At 39.0% G+C, this 13,072-nt stretch overlaps 1 protein-coding gene across 4 annotated transcripts in view; it reads right to left on the bottom strand.

Annotated features, from left to right (window-relative positions):
- The window catches only part of cdin1 (CDAN1 interacting nuclease 1), a 50,903-nt gene that overhangs the window by 16,809 nt on the left and 21,022 nt on the right, over window positions 1-13,072 (bottom strand). For all 4 annotated transcript variants that reach the window (XM_026340401.1, XM_026340402.1, XM_026340404.1 and 1 more), the window contains 5 exons: window positions 11,190-11,269; window positions 10,777-10,826; window positions 9,289-9,356; window positions 7,980-8,045; window positions 7,650-7,755 (listed from right to left, as the gene is read on the bottom strand). In XM_026340401.1, the coding sequence (XP_026196186.1) occupies window positions 7,650-7,755; window positions 7,980-8,045; window positions 9,289-9,356; window positions 10,777-10,826; window positions 11,190-11,269 (370 nt within the window). The remainder of the gene's footprint in view (window positions 1-7,649; window positions 7,756-7,979; window positions 8,046-9,288; window positions 9,357-10,776; window positions 10,827-11,189; window positions 11,270-13,072) is intronic.

Genomic DNA, 13,072 nt, shown 5'->3' with positions numbered 1-13,072 from the left:
GGGAGAGGGCGGCCTAGCAACAGAGATGGGGGAGAGAGCCCTGAACCTTTTTAACAAATGCCAGGCCAGTGAGCAAAGACTCAGATGTGCTTGTATCTTTTTCGTTTCTGGCAACAAGACAATGAAGTGTATTAATACTGAAAAATAAAGCAGAGTTCACAAAATCTAACTCTTTATGTGGTTTTTAAATTCACCAACTTGTGTACCATGGACACATTTTCGTTATAATAGATTATACAGAATCATTATGTTCTGACACGTCAAGGAAAAACCGAGGAAGGTCTAAGAAAAAAATTGCAAAAACTTCCTTTTTGGTTGAAAACTTGAAACTTTATTAATGTAACTCCTAACGATCTTTCTGCAGTCAATGCAGGAAAAGTCAATTTAAGCCACACGCATGTCTGTCTTTTAAATAGGATTACACTTCTTTTGTTATATTTCTTCTTCTTTAATCCATTCAATTCTTGTTAGGAATTACAAGAATGGGAATATATGTTACAGAAAGAGGTCTGAAAGCTAAACAAAAAGCTGAAATCAAGCCCGGGTGGTTTAAAAAAAGGTTACGTGAGGGACAGTGGATCTATAAAAAGAACTCTACTGCCTGGGTTATCTATGAGGAACCAGTTATCACAGGCAACCAGGTCTACACAGAGACTGATGGGCTTCCACAGACCATGAGTACCAGTGCACTATCTTGTACACACAGAGCTGCTCTTTAAACACAAAGACAGAAATATGAAGCATTGCTTCCTTGGTTGTCATTTGGTAAAAATATTCTATTTATTTTTGGTCATAAATTTAAAGTGTTTACTGCTTTTGTGCCCAGAAATACACACGGCAATGCCGTACCAACATATAAATTAAAGCTAAGATAAACCGCCTTTCACTAACCATAAATTTGTAGCATGTAACAGACCACAGATTTACGTAGCAAAATAACCCTTAGAAGGTTCAATTAAGCAACTCAACCTTACAAAATAATAATAATAATTCAGTAAAACAAACAAAATTATTATTATTATAATCATCCTGAAACATCCCTTAAACTCTTGCCATTACATGAAATCACATGTCCAGAACTAAAATATGCATTTCTTATCTATCCATGTGAAACCATTGAGATATAAATTCTCTCTTTCTCTATACTTAATTCTTTCCAAAACAATGACAGGGCCACGTTGAATGATGGAAAAACAAAAGACCACATTGTTTCTGTTATTTTTTCAGTGCTATTCTTGTTCTCATTTATTTCCTGTGACATGCCACAGGACTCATGGTCCAGTGCTCTCCTTAGGCCTTGGGAGAAACCTGGAGGAATCATCTCATGACTCCTGGCCTCCTTCATCCCCCTCAACACAAAGGTTAAGACACCATTAAACCCTTTAGTTAGGCAGCATTAAAATGCCTTTGAGACAGCAGTGAAGGTGCATGAAATAAAATACTTAAACAAGAACGAAAAGTCCTAAAAAGCACTGAATACCTCTGTTGGGATTTAATATGTCTGTTATAGCTTTACATTTACTGAGCTTAAATGTATGTGTATATGTGGAGAGGACATTTTTATCAAAATAATGACAAGTTAATTACCTGTATCTTGTATGACTGACTGAGCAAAACCTTTGTATGTTAAGATTTCCAGCAGCAATAGATGTGTGCAGAACTTAGTGTGTTTTACACCATCCATCATGTATTATGCATAACATTTATTTGTCTAGAGTATCTCTGAGACAGAAAACTCAACATTACACAGAGAGGTGTGGGCCTGAATGTGTTTTAGAGGTCAGGAAACTATCAAAATTCTCCTGTTAGAATGAGTTTTACAAAAAGCATTTATAATTCTTGCCCACTACACTATGTGTTCCTGACAAATGCTGCTGACGTCTTCCTGGAATGAAACCCAGAAGGTCACTGTAGAGGGGGAAAAAAAAAAGGAGGGGGGGGGCAGAAAGGCAGCATGACTGAGAAAATGAGGGGAGGAAAAGTGTGTCTCTGCAAGTCTGATGACATACATCGTGAAAGCTGACAAAAAAATGTACATTCATCTTTTAAAAAGTTGCATAGCAAAACAGGAATTCATGGAGTCGACATGTTTGCACCTCATTTTACTTGAGGCTTTCTTCTCCATCTCACAGTGTCACAAGCAACCAGAAAGACAGGAGGAGGGATATATATCGCTGGGGTGCCGCTTTCTGTCCTGCTCCTCGTTTACACACACACAGCGGCCGTGTCAAAGCTGCTCTCACACTCAATGGTAAATGACAAATTTAGATAATGCACACATACAACCTTACAAAAATAAATAGGAGATATGGAGGCTTAACCAGAGCTAAATCCTGAGGCTGCTGGAGACCTGAGAGTGCGGATTACACCCCAGACACCTTAAACAATGCCCACAAATGTGCATCCTTAAAAGCATGAAATCCTTGAAGCATCAGAGCCGACTTGTCATTTGCCATTAATATTCCAAGTTGCTTGTGCAGCACTGCATTGCACTTCTGCATGATGATGTGTCCCAAAACAAATACTCGCAAAGCCCTAAAGGAACCACCATTCTGGGTAGCTATATTTCTAGCTATGGAATATTCTACGAGAGGATGTGATAACAAAGGAAACAATAAAAAGGCAGTGTTCCTACAGTGCAAGGGGTATCCATAGCTATAAATAGGAGGAAAGCAATGTCAGAGGCTCTTATGCATTACCAGAAAAAAAAGATATTTGTACTAAAAGGAGGAAATGTAGATTAATATAGAATTGTCCATGTATATTAAATGCTTACTCCACAACCTTAAAACCTTGTAAACGTAGAAAAAAAACCATCTGATTATTATTACAACAGAAAAGCTTATATACAGTTAAAGCTAAAGGTGCTCTACTAAAAGGAGGAAATGTAGATTAATATAGAATTGTCCATGTATATTAAATGCTTACTCCACAACCTTAAAACCTTGTAAACGTAGAAAAAAAACCATCTGATTATTATTACAACAGAAAAGCTTATATACAGTTAAAGCTAAAGGTGCTCTATGCTGAGAAGCATCTATTCACATACGTCACATTTCACATGACATGTTACATCTCTATGATTACAGCAAATGCATATAAGGCCACTACCTCGTAGGATTTTTTTTCTTTACCCTTTCTTTGTTGTCCACATTTCAGACAGGAAGCTGAAGTAAAGTACGACAGGGCACAGGTCTTGGAAGTGTCACATCGTCACCCCAGAAGCACCAGTACCTGTCCTGAGGGACAGCCCTGTAATGTCCAGCCTCATTGGATCAGCAGCAGCCACGGCCTGTGGGCACCCTCTCCCAGGTGACATCCCCTATCTGCTCTGACTCTGTGATGGCCCTGCTACTTCCGCTGAGGGTTACATTCGTCACATACTGTATCTGCATCAAATGGGACCAAACGTGGCTTTTTCTAAATTTCCACATTTTTGTGTAATCTATATAGGCATCCAGTATTTATTTATTAATTTTTATATCTGAGCAAACACCTTAATTTGTAATTAACCAAACTAAGTCATACCCAAACTAAATCTGCATATCTAGGCATAATGAGATTGATTCAATAAGGGTTGTCTGCAACCCATTGTGTCATTACACTCTACTAATTAACCATTCCTGTCGTTACTTCTTTGGAAAGTTCAACAAAAATTTGATAGACATGTCTATTAAAACAGGAAGGCAATGAACAATATCTTGAATCAAAAAATTAATTTGAAGTTGCAAATGGATTGACGGTTCTGAGACTATACCAGAATTGCAAGTGCAATTTCAGCTGTAAAATCTACAGCATACAGTTCCAGATATAATTGGAAAAAGTTCACAAAGAACTCAACATGTCTAATTGCAGCTGTGTCAACTAATATAAAACATCACATAAATCAGATTTCTGTCTATTCATTAGCCAATGTGTCAGCTAGCAGATTAGTGATGTTGTACGAACAGTCTGAGTGAGAGTCTTCAGAATTATGACTTCCTCATTAATTGTAGTTTCACTTCCATTATATGCGTCAAAAAAGTGTTACAACAAAGGACGAGCACTAATCTCATTTGTGCAAACAAATCTGAAAGAAGATCAATATGCACTTTTGGAGCATGAGAATCTTCTGCTGGTAATTATGGGATGACATAAATTATTGAAGTTACGTCAGGCCATGACTTTTTTTATTATTATTATTATTAAAACAAAAGAGCCAGAGGAAACACAATGCATGTGTATGCATTCAAGTCTCAACAAATTTCTCAGCGGTCAAGCCAGATGATGTATAATGGCAAATCCAAAAGTCTTAACCCCCATTTCATATGAGGGAGAAATGAGGCATACTGTCCCATTATATTGCTATAAATCATTTTGGTGGATGGCTGACAGCTTTTTATCAGATCTAACCTTTTCAAGCCTCCATTAAGAGTGCTAACATTTTCAACTTTGACACATTTGCAGTTTACGAATCTCACAGCTGATTTACTTTGGGTGGGGGTGCACTGTTGTTCATGCTCATTTCCACACAGGCTGTCCATTGAGTTGTGTTGGGTGGAATGGGGGAAGGAAAATTAGTAAAAGTAAAAAGAATGGACTCTGAATCTACTAACTGTATCCACTTTATATTTACCTCATTCATTTGCAATAGTTTTATTGTTGAAAAGCTATTTTGAGGTAAACAGTATAGTCTTTACCCTATTAATAACTGCTGCACAGGGGACATTTAAGAGACACACAGATCCTTCAAAATCTGACAAATTAATAATAACTGGACTTTCTCAGAGCTGAGATGCTGTCAGAAACAAGCAAAGATTAGACATCCAGGATACAAAAGACAAGCATTGTATCAGTTTAAGAGAAACCCTTGTTGCCACTTTGGCTACATTTTGCTTTGTGAATGTGCTGCGCTGTGAAAGGCTGTAGTGTTAATGTTTTGACTGATTTTTACTGTATTTTTACAAGCTGTGATACACACTCTCTTGACAATGAAGACCAATCAATGATCTACAGCGTAGAGAGCCATTTATCCACCCATCAATTATTAAAACTTCGCCGATGTCTTTTGTCATCAGACACACAGCTTTTACAAGGGATTCCACAGCACCACATACCAACATATTAATTAACTAAACCTCACTGTAACCACCATTATGGTCCAACTTTGCAATAAAAATGGTCAAAACTCCAAATCTAACATAGTTCTGACAAAACCACAATAACTCAAGTGCTCAGAGAAGAATAAAGTCAGCACATACAGTAATTGCCATCATCTGAATACATTCTTGATAAAGTATGGGATTTGCTAAACTAATCAAAAAAATACAAGACAAGAACTTTAGTTGCTGCCTGGTGAGTTATGGGAGGAACTTAGCCAACCATAATTGATTTAAGTACACCATAATCAGGATGGGGCAGTTAAGGTGGTACCACACAAGGGTCCATATTTCATTACATGCTGTGTTTAACCTTACCCACTTCTCCTAAAACACACAAGAGGCTCATTATGTGTTTAATATTCACCAGCAGGTGAATAATTTTTATGCAACTCTGATAGTTGGGCGAGATGGATAACTCAATTATCTGAACATCCGTCAGAGCAGAGGGCTCGCTGGCTCTGGAACGCCACCAGCTAAGATTGATGGCTGGAAGACACCAATAGCTGCTGCTTCGCCATCTCATCCAGGCACTGGGCCTGAACGCGACGCATGATTCTGTAGAAGACCGTTTTTCTCTTTTTTCCCCCCTCTTTTCTCTTTTTTCTTGGGAGCATTGTAGGTGAAGCGTCATTACCCCTCACTCCACTGAAGAGGGGTTCATTATGGGGTTAGTGTGTTGGCAAGACTATTGTTTGGATGATAAATGCAGTTGGTGAGGGCTTTGGAGGGAAAATTAGTTATGTTTTTTTCCTTCCACAAAACCATGTTCCCATCGCTCAGTCTGCAATGCTTGGGGGCAAAGCAAGAACAATTAACACAAGCAATGGGTGAAGCAGCTCAGTTAAAGCAAAGAGGGAATTCATGAAAAATAAGCAAATCACTGGAAATGTCAGTCAGGGGCAATGAAGTAATTACAAACACCACTGTGTGATTCCAAGGGCAGTCAAAAAAAAAAACAAAAAAACTGAGAGCTGTACTGTCAAGCACTGAAACCATGACATAAAGTGAAATCAACTAATAAGAAGTTAAATCAGGATGATGCCAATCCAACACTGCCTCGTCCCCTGTTAGCCCAGATTCACTGTCTTCTCTTTACAAACACACAAACGGGCACATGCGCGCACACACTTGAACTTCAGACAATAATGCATAAGGTCTAACAATAAGAGAACGATATGGCACATTTGAAAATGTCAGCAGTAAATGTCAATTAAAAATTACATGGGTGCAGGAAAAGGTAGGGTAGGGACATTTTTTTCTTTTCTGACACGGCAATGTTTATCTGACCGAGCTCCTGGTTGACATGATGGGATCTTCTTTGTCAGTTCCTAAATAACCTGGGACAAGGCCGTCTCAGTGAATATGAATGAAAGACACCTTAGGCAAATTTGTAAGGCTCAGACTAACCTTAAACATTCAGTTAAGTTGTTAGCATTTTGATGTTTTCACCTATTATAAACCAATGCCACAAGTTACAGAAGAAATTAGATTCATACACTTTTCTTTAATCTAAACAATGTAATATCGCTAATCCAATGGGTTTTTTTCACTTTATTTTCAGTTTTCACTAATCATGGTCTAGGAATGTTTTAAACAAAGCACTTTCTAAGTTTCCAACTTTCTTAGACACATTTAATGAGGCTTAACAATGATGGCCGCCATCAAACCTAATGAAAGTTGGTTCTGGTTCTACTGAAAGCAGTAGTTAAGTTGTCTATATGCAGAGCTAACATATTCTGCCTCTTAAAATATGTATTACATTATTTGCAAGGTATGCAGGAATCACTTTAGAATTTCTGAAGTTGATATTATTCATTTAAAAATTGTGTAGTACAATACTGTATTTACTGACCTTGGTCTAATTAAGTGGCTATGATAGTTTTTCAACTCGGTGCCTGCAACCTTGTGTGGAGGGATGCAGAAATGTGAAGATTGTGTGTGACTGACTAACAGTGCTGTCTGTGTCTCCCCAACACAAAAATGTCTGTACCTCATTATTTCAGTTCAATTGAAACCCATACGTTGGTTATTTCTAGAACTGAAACACCTACTACTTTTCCCCTAGAAGCAAACCCATGTCTTTCCAAAAGTTTTGACCATATGAAAACAGAGGCAATGGATTAATCGCACATTTCCCAGACGTGCTTCAAAAACAATGTGTGATAATCTGGAAAACAAACAGTCAAGCTAACGGACAGGTCATTCAGTTTGTAAAGGTTTCAGTGACAGGAGCGGGTGTGGGAGTGTAATGTACAGATGTACCATTTTTAAGTCCGTATTAGTGCGATCTATGCCAGGGAGGATGTGGTTAGCGTTGTTACACCGAGATATGAGTTGCCTTGATAATACTGAGAAAAGCTGATTGCGGTTTGTGGTTTAGAAAAGAGAAGTGATAAACAATACAGAGACTGGGGAATTTTTAGCTGTTGCATCAATGGGTCATTCAGATAAAGCAAATAAAGCAGGATACAAATGAGAAAGAAGTGAGAATACGAAGAGAAAACTTGCCTGTTCCAGTAACTCCAGAACTGTTCATTGAGATAGGTACGATGGCTGTGGTCATCTCCAAATGAAGCTTTGCTCTCAATCCAGTGCACAATGTGTCCCTCCACAGCTTTTCATAAGCAGAAACAGACAAGCAACAGCAACAAAAGCAAGATGTAAAAGGGAAAAGTGCAGTTTTCTTTTGTCCCCATCATTTCCAATAATTAAATTTGATCTGGCCTTAAAATGACATGGTTATGTTATGTACTACATAATGTCTTGGTAAGAAAGGGCATCTAATTTTAGCAATCAGTTATTCCAGATAAATAATACATTTGTAATGTAAATACTAACCAACTGGAACTTCCAATATGATATCCGGTGTTTTGTCATAGCCCATAGCTCTGAGTTGGTTTTCATCTACAGGAAATAAGGTGCAGAAATTTAACACGTGACTATTACACTACAATATGCTTTGTAATAAGTTTGGTTAGGTAATCAGCCAACTGTGTGTAATGTATCTATCAGTCACAGGCTACTGAGCAAACTTCATTCACCAATGTACTGGTAACAAACCCTTGAATGCCAGCAAAGCAGAAATAACCATTAACTACACCTGACGTGCATTCGCCATCATTGTACAAAAACTGTAAAGCCGAAGTAGAGAGCTGCTCTCCAGTTTGCAGTTTGGCAGTGCTTTATAAAATATACAGCAAGCACACAAGGTTGGCATTATAGTCTCTGTAAGCCTGACCCCTGCCTGCAAAGGCTACAGTCATTGTCCTTGACTTCTGGTGCGCTTTGGCCATTATCCCTACAACACCTGATTTCTCCATTAAATCTCAGGCTGACCAGGTCATTCAGCTCCAAGGACCGGCCTCTTTGTCTCCAGCCAAGCTCAACTAATGAGGCATGAAAGGGAATTGAGGAGAGATGGAGGGTGGAGGTGTCAGTGGTGGTGAGGAGGTAGCATCCTTCTGATGGAGAAAGAGAGCTGAGCGAGGTCAGTGAGGCTGCCAGAGTCCTGCTGAGGGACACCCTGGGTGGGGTAATGTGGGTGTAAACGTGTGCATGCTAGGTAGAGGAACTCTATTCACTTCTACTGGGCTGTTGACATTGTCATGTGGCTCTGATCGTCTTTTTACATCACCTTTGATTAAAATTAATGGGCCATCCCTGCTGTTCGGTAGCTTATTTCCAATCCATTTATCAGACGGGGTGAGGCTGCCCCAGTGGCCCTAGTGTCCCCCAAACACTGACAATTTTAGAACAGAACTCTGTACAGTCAGGTCAGCACTCCAGCTCGAAATAAATGATATGGTTTAATGACAAAGGTAATGACTTCTATCCTTCATCACTCATCTGACCTAGGGGATGGGAATGATGGGAAGAAAGGGTGAGGGGGGGTTAGAAATTTCAGTTTCACAATTTCACACCTGACCACTACTTTGATTTAATAACGGTGGAACAACACAATGGTGATAAGAAGGAGAATCATTAATTCATACAAATCAAATATAATCGTTTAACACAACACCAACCGCCGTCTGAAAACTCCTTTATACTAAAAAGCCCATTTACTCCATTTTTAAAAAAAAAGGAAATACTCAAGAGCAAGCTGAGATGGTGAACATTACAACTACGTGATCAAGGGATGGCTTACCTAAAAAGGAAAGGTTCTTCTCCTTCAGTTTGTCACGTAGCAGCACCTCATGCTCCTGTCCGATAGCACTGAGAATAGAGAGTCAAGGATTCCAATATATAGTACAGCAATGGCAGTGTATAAAATGTCTGCTAAAACACCAACATGTGTATGTATAATGTGGACTAAGCAATATTTATTACACCATGGAAGGTTGCACAGGCATTAGGGGATGCAACATTAGTTAAAGTTAAGAATCAGCTTTTCTCCACTATTGCCTTACTATGTAAAGTGAAAGCCACTTGTCCTCCTGCTGACATATAGCGTGATCACAGTCTGAGTTTTTAAGTCAACCTTAATCAGCTTTCACAACAAATCTCCAAAGTGCATTACCTAAATGAAGAAGACAAAACAAATGCCAATATGGCGAAATGAATAGCACATGGACTAGTTGCTCGACTAATTCCTATAAATTCTTTGAAGAAAAATGCTTTTAGAATAAATGCCCTTTTGCATTAGGATGTCTGATGCCACAAAGAGTCTGGGTATTATGTGTATAACTTGCTTACAGGAGCCAGAGAGGACAGCTCTTACGTTACTGTACAAGCCCCAACAAACACTAACCACTCAAAATGGCTTCTAATTAATACGTGCATTAACAGCTATTCTTCACAAGTGTGGATGGAGTTCTTTGAAAAAGTAGTGGGGCGGTTATCATTAGCTGTTTGTGAAAGAGCAACTCAGTCTAAGTTGACTGTGGCGAGATGACTGCCACAGAGAGGTAAAAGGGGGATGTGGAAGGAGGGCAGAATGGGACAAGGTTGACTGCATATGAACAGAATAACTCAGCCCCCCCACACACATGAAAGCCTGGACAGACACAATAACATACAGACCTAAACATGTAGACTCATTCAAATAAGTTGCCTCCCCCTGGAAATAGCAGTCTGCTGCTTAGTTGCTGGTGCCTGAATAGCCTGCACTCAAATTGTGCACTACAGTCAAGACCAAGACCTGGACAAGTCAGGAGTATTTGTCACTGAGCAAAGAAACAGAAGACTTATATGTCCAGAAAGCACCGTGTTGCTAAATAAATCAAAAAGGATCAGAACTAAACACAGTCCACTTAAAGATTTTAAAAATGCAGGATGTTAGCATTAACATTGACATTTTTGTTAATAACATCAAATAACAAATCATCTGGATTAAATAAAACACCTACTACTCTGAGATTTATGAATGCTATTTTTCGTATTATAGAACACTGGATCTGATTCACTGCATCCACATGGAGATGCATTTAGATCAACCAATTCTCTCCTCCTCATCCTCCTAATCCTCCCCCCTCCATTGCCTTCCAGCCTCTGTATTGTGATAGTGGGACGGCAGGCAGGATGAAACACTTCCTCTGTGAAGCAGAACTTTTATGTCAGGTGAGGCCAGACACATCTCATCCCTTTCAATAGCTCCTCGTCAATTTCAGACTTAAAATTTTATGGGATAGGATACTGTTTGATGCAGTCTACCAGCGGTCCATAACAGCAGTCATTTATTGTGCACTGAAAAAAAGAGGAAGAAATATTATGGTGTGAAAATAGGGTGGGTGGGTAGGTGAAAAGGAGGTGAGGGAAGGAAGCCCATGCAGTTCTGGGAAAAATGAAAACACAAGAGATGCTGGCAGATTAGCAGGCATGAGGACCGGTTCTCATGTGACCTTATCACCACATATGATTGGCTGATGATAATGTCAGCCTCGTGATACATTGAAAAACTCACTGTGCATAAGTAATACCTCTGTTACATGCAGGGTTCATAAGATTATAAATAAAATCTAATTGAAGTATTTGAATCATATACTGTATATTACGTCAATTCCATTATATATAATGTTTCATTTTAAAATCAAAGGTTAAAACACTTACTTGGTATATGTTGTTGGCCAGAATTTGGTCGGGAATTAATGATGGCTCCTTAAGCATGCTGCTGAGGACCGTTTTTGAAGCTGAGAGAAAGGAAAAATAATGAAAGAAAATGAAAACACAAAAACCACATATTACTGTACTATGCCAATTACATCAAGTATCAAAGCTTGTCTAATGTCTTGTAAATGCATACAAAAATTGTATTGCTGCAAAGGAAAGCATTGGAAATATAGAGAGGAAATACAGGCTTGACATACTGTAATTCACCACGCCACTGTCAGCGCAGTACTGTATTTCAACATTAGTCAATCAGATGACTGTTTGGCGTCTACACAGATTTTCTACAGATAAATGTTTCAGTCTAGAGCACAGGAGCCCGTGTAGTTTATCTGTGTTGTGAACACTGACTATTCTGCATTTCTCATCCCCATTCTTGCTCTACTAACATTATAAATCAGAAAGGAAAGCCTGCTGGATTGATTAGCTGGTACAGCAACAGCAAAAAAATTCCTTAAATCATTTCTTAAAAAGATTTGGATTAAATGGATTGTATCATTGTGTGACGAAATGGTTGAGGCACGCCATTTTTGTGATATACAGTATATATACGCACACACGCACATTCCTGACAGACTTGCAGCATTAAAGACACTACACATTTCAGGCATGGATGATGTCTGTACCAACCATGCACATCCAAGCTCATATGGAAGCGGTTGCACGGTAAAGACATTTTGTTTTAAGATGAATAAAACTTGAAATTAAGTAAAAAGCCAAAAATAAAAAGGGATCAATTGAAAAGGACTTGGGTCTATATTTACAAACTCTGACTACTGGATGTCTAGTAAATAAATTGCATTAATTGAAACAAGGCACAACTTCTAAAAACCCTCAAGACCCTTCTTTTCCGTGCTCTCTCTCCCCTTTGCATTTCTTTCACATGCCATGCTCCTTGAGAAAACGATCACAGAGAGAACAAACAATGCTGTGATCCCTCATCTACGTTATGATGAAATAAAGAGGGAGGAGGCTAGATGAGGAACAAAGCCCATTCAGCACTCCCTCCTCTCTTTCTGTTTCTTTTCTTTTTTTTTTTTTTGCCATCTCTTTTTGTTCTATTTTTCTTTTGCCACCTCTTCTCTTTTCCAGTCTCTTCCAGCCACAGCAGTCCCCCAGCCCACCCCATAACCTCACACTGCCTTTTAGAGCTGCAAGGCACAGGGATGTGCTGTATTTCTTTGCTCATTTTTCTCAGAGATTGGTACCTTCACACGCAGATCCATACCATGCTCCTGTGCAGTGCGGGCGGTGGTGAAGAAAGAGGGTTATATTTTCCCCTTGAGTTAGGACACGTCATGACAAATGATAATGGATAATCAATAAAGCAGGAAATATGAGGCAGCAAACTTTATGAAGCCAGGAGACATATTACTCCCCAACAACACTGGTTTCCCTTAACAAAGTCACTACTCGACTGTGCCTAATAATCTGAAGGAAAATCAAAGGACCCACAACCACATCAGCAATATTGGCAACTTATTCCACTTTAATGGCATTTTGATTGATTTTTTCCCTCTTCCTAATGGTCGTTTTATAGATTTGACGCTGCTTCTGCAAAACAGTAGTGTGTAATAAACCTCCCCAAAGGCAAACGGTAGCCATTAAAGCTCTTGTCTTACTAGGGTTCATAATTGGAGGTTGACCACCACCACATTTTTGTCTCTCACATAACACACACAAAACACTTTCAGGACTTGACCTATGTTTCTCCCACATCTCTCCACTCTTTTGATATTTTGGTAGATGGTCATAATGAGTGATAGGATCTCTTTCTCCTTCCCTGATTGAGCAACGGGGTTAAAAATAGCCATAAATAGGTGACC

Source organism: Anabas testudineus, chromosome 22 (assembly GCF_900324465.2).
Source record: "Anabas testudineus chromosome 22, fAnaTes1.2, whole genome shotgun sequence".
NCBI classification, from domain to species: Eukaryota; Metazoa; Chordata; class Actinopteri; order Anabantiformes; family Anabantidae; genus Anabas; species Anabas testudineus.
Note: the sequence above shows the minus strand (reverse complement) of the source record. Positions and strands in the feature narration are given on the sequence as shown.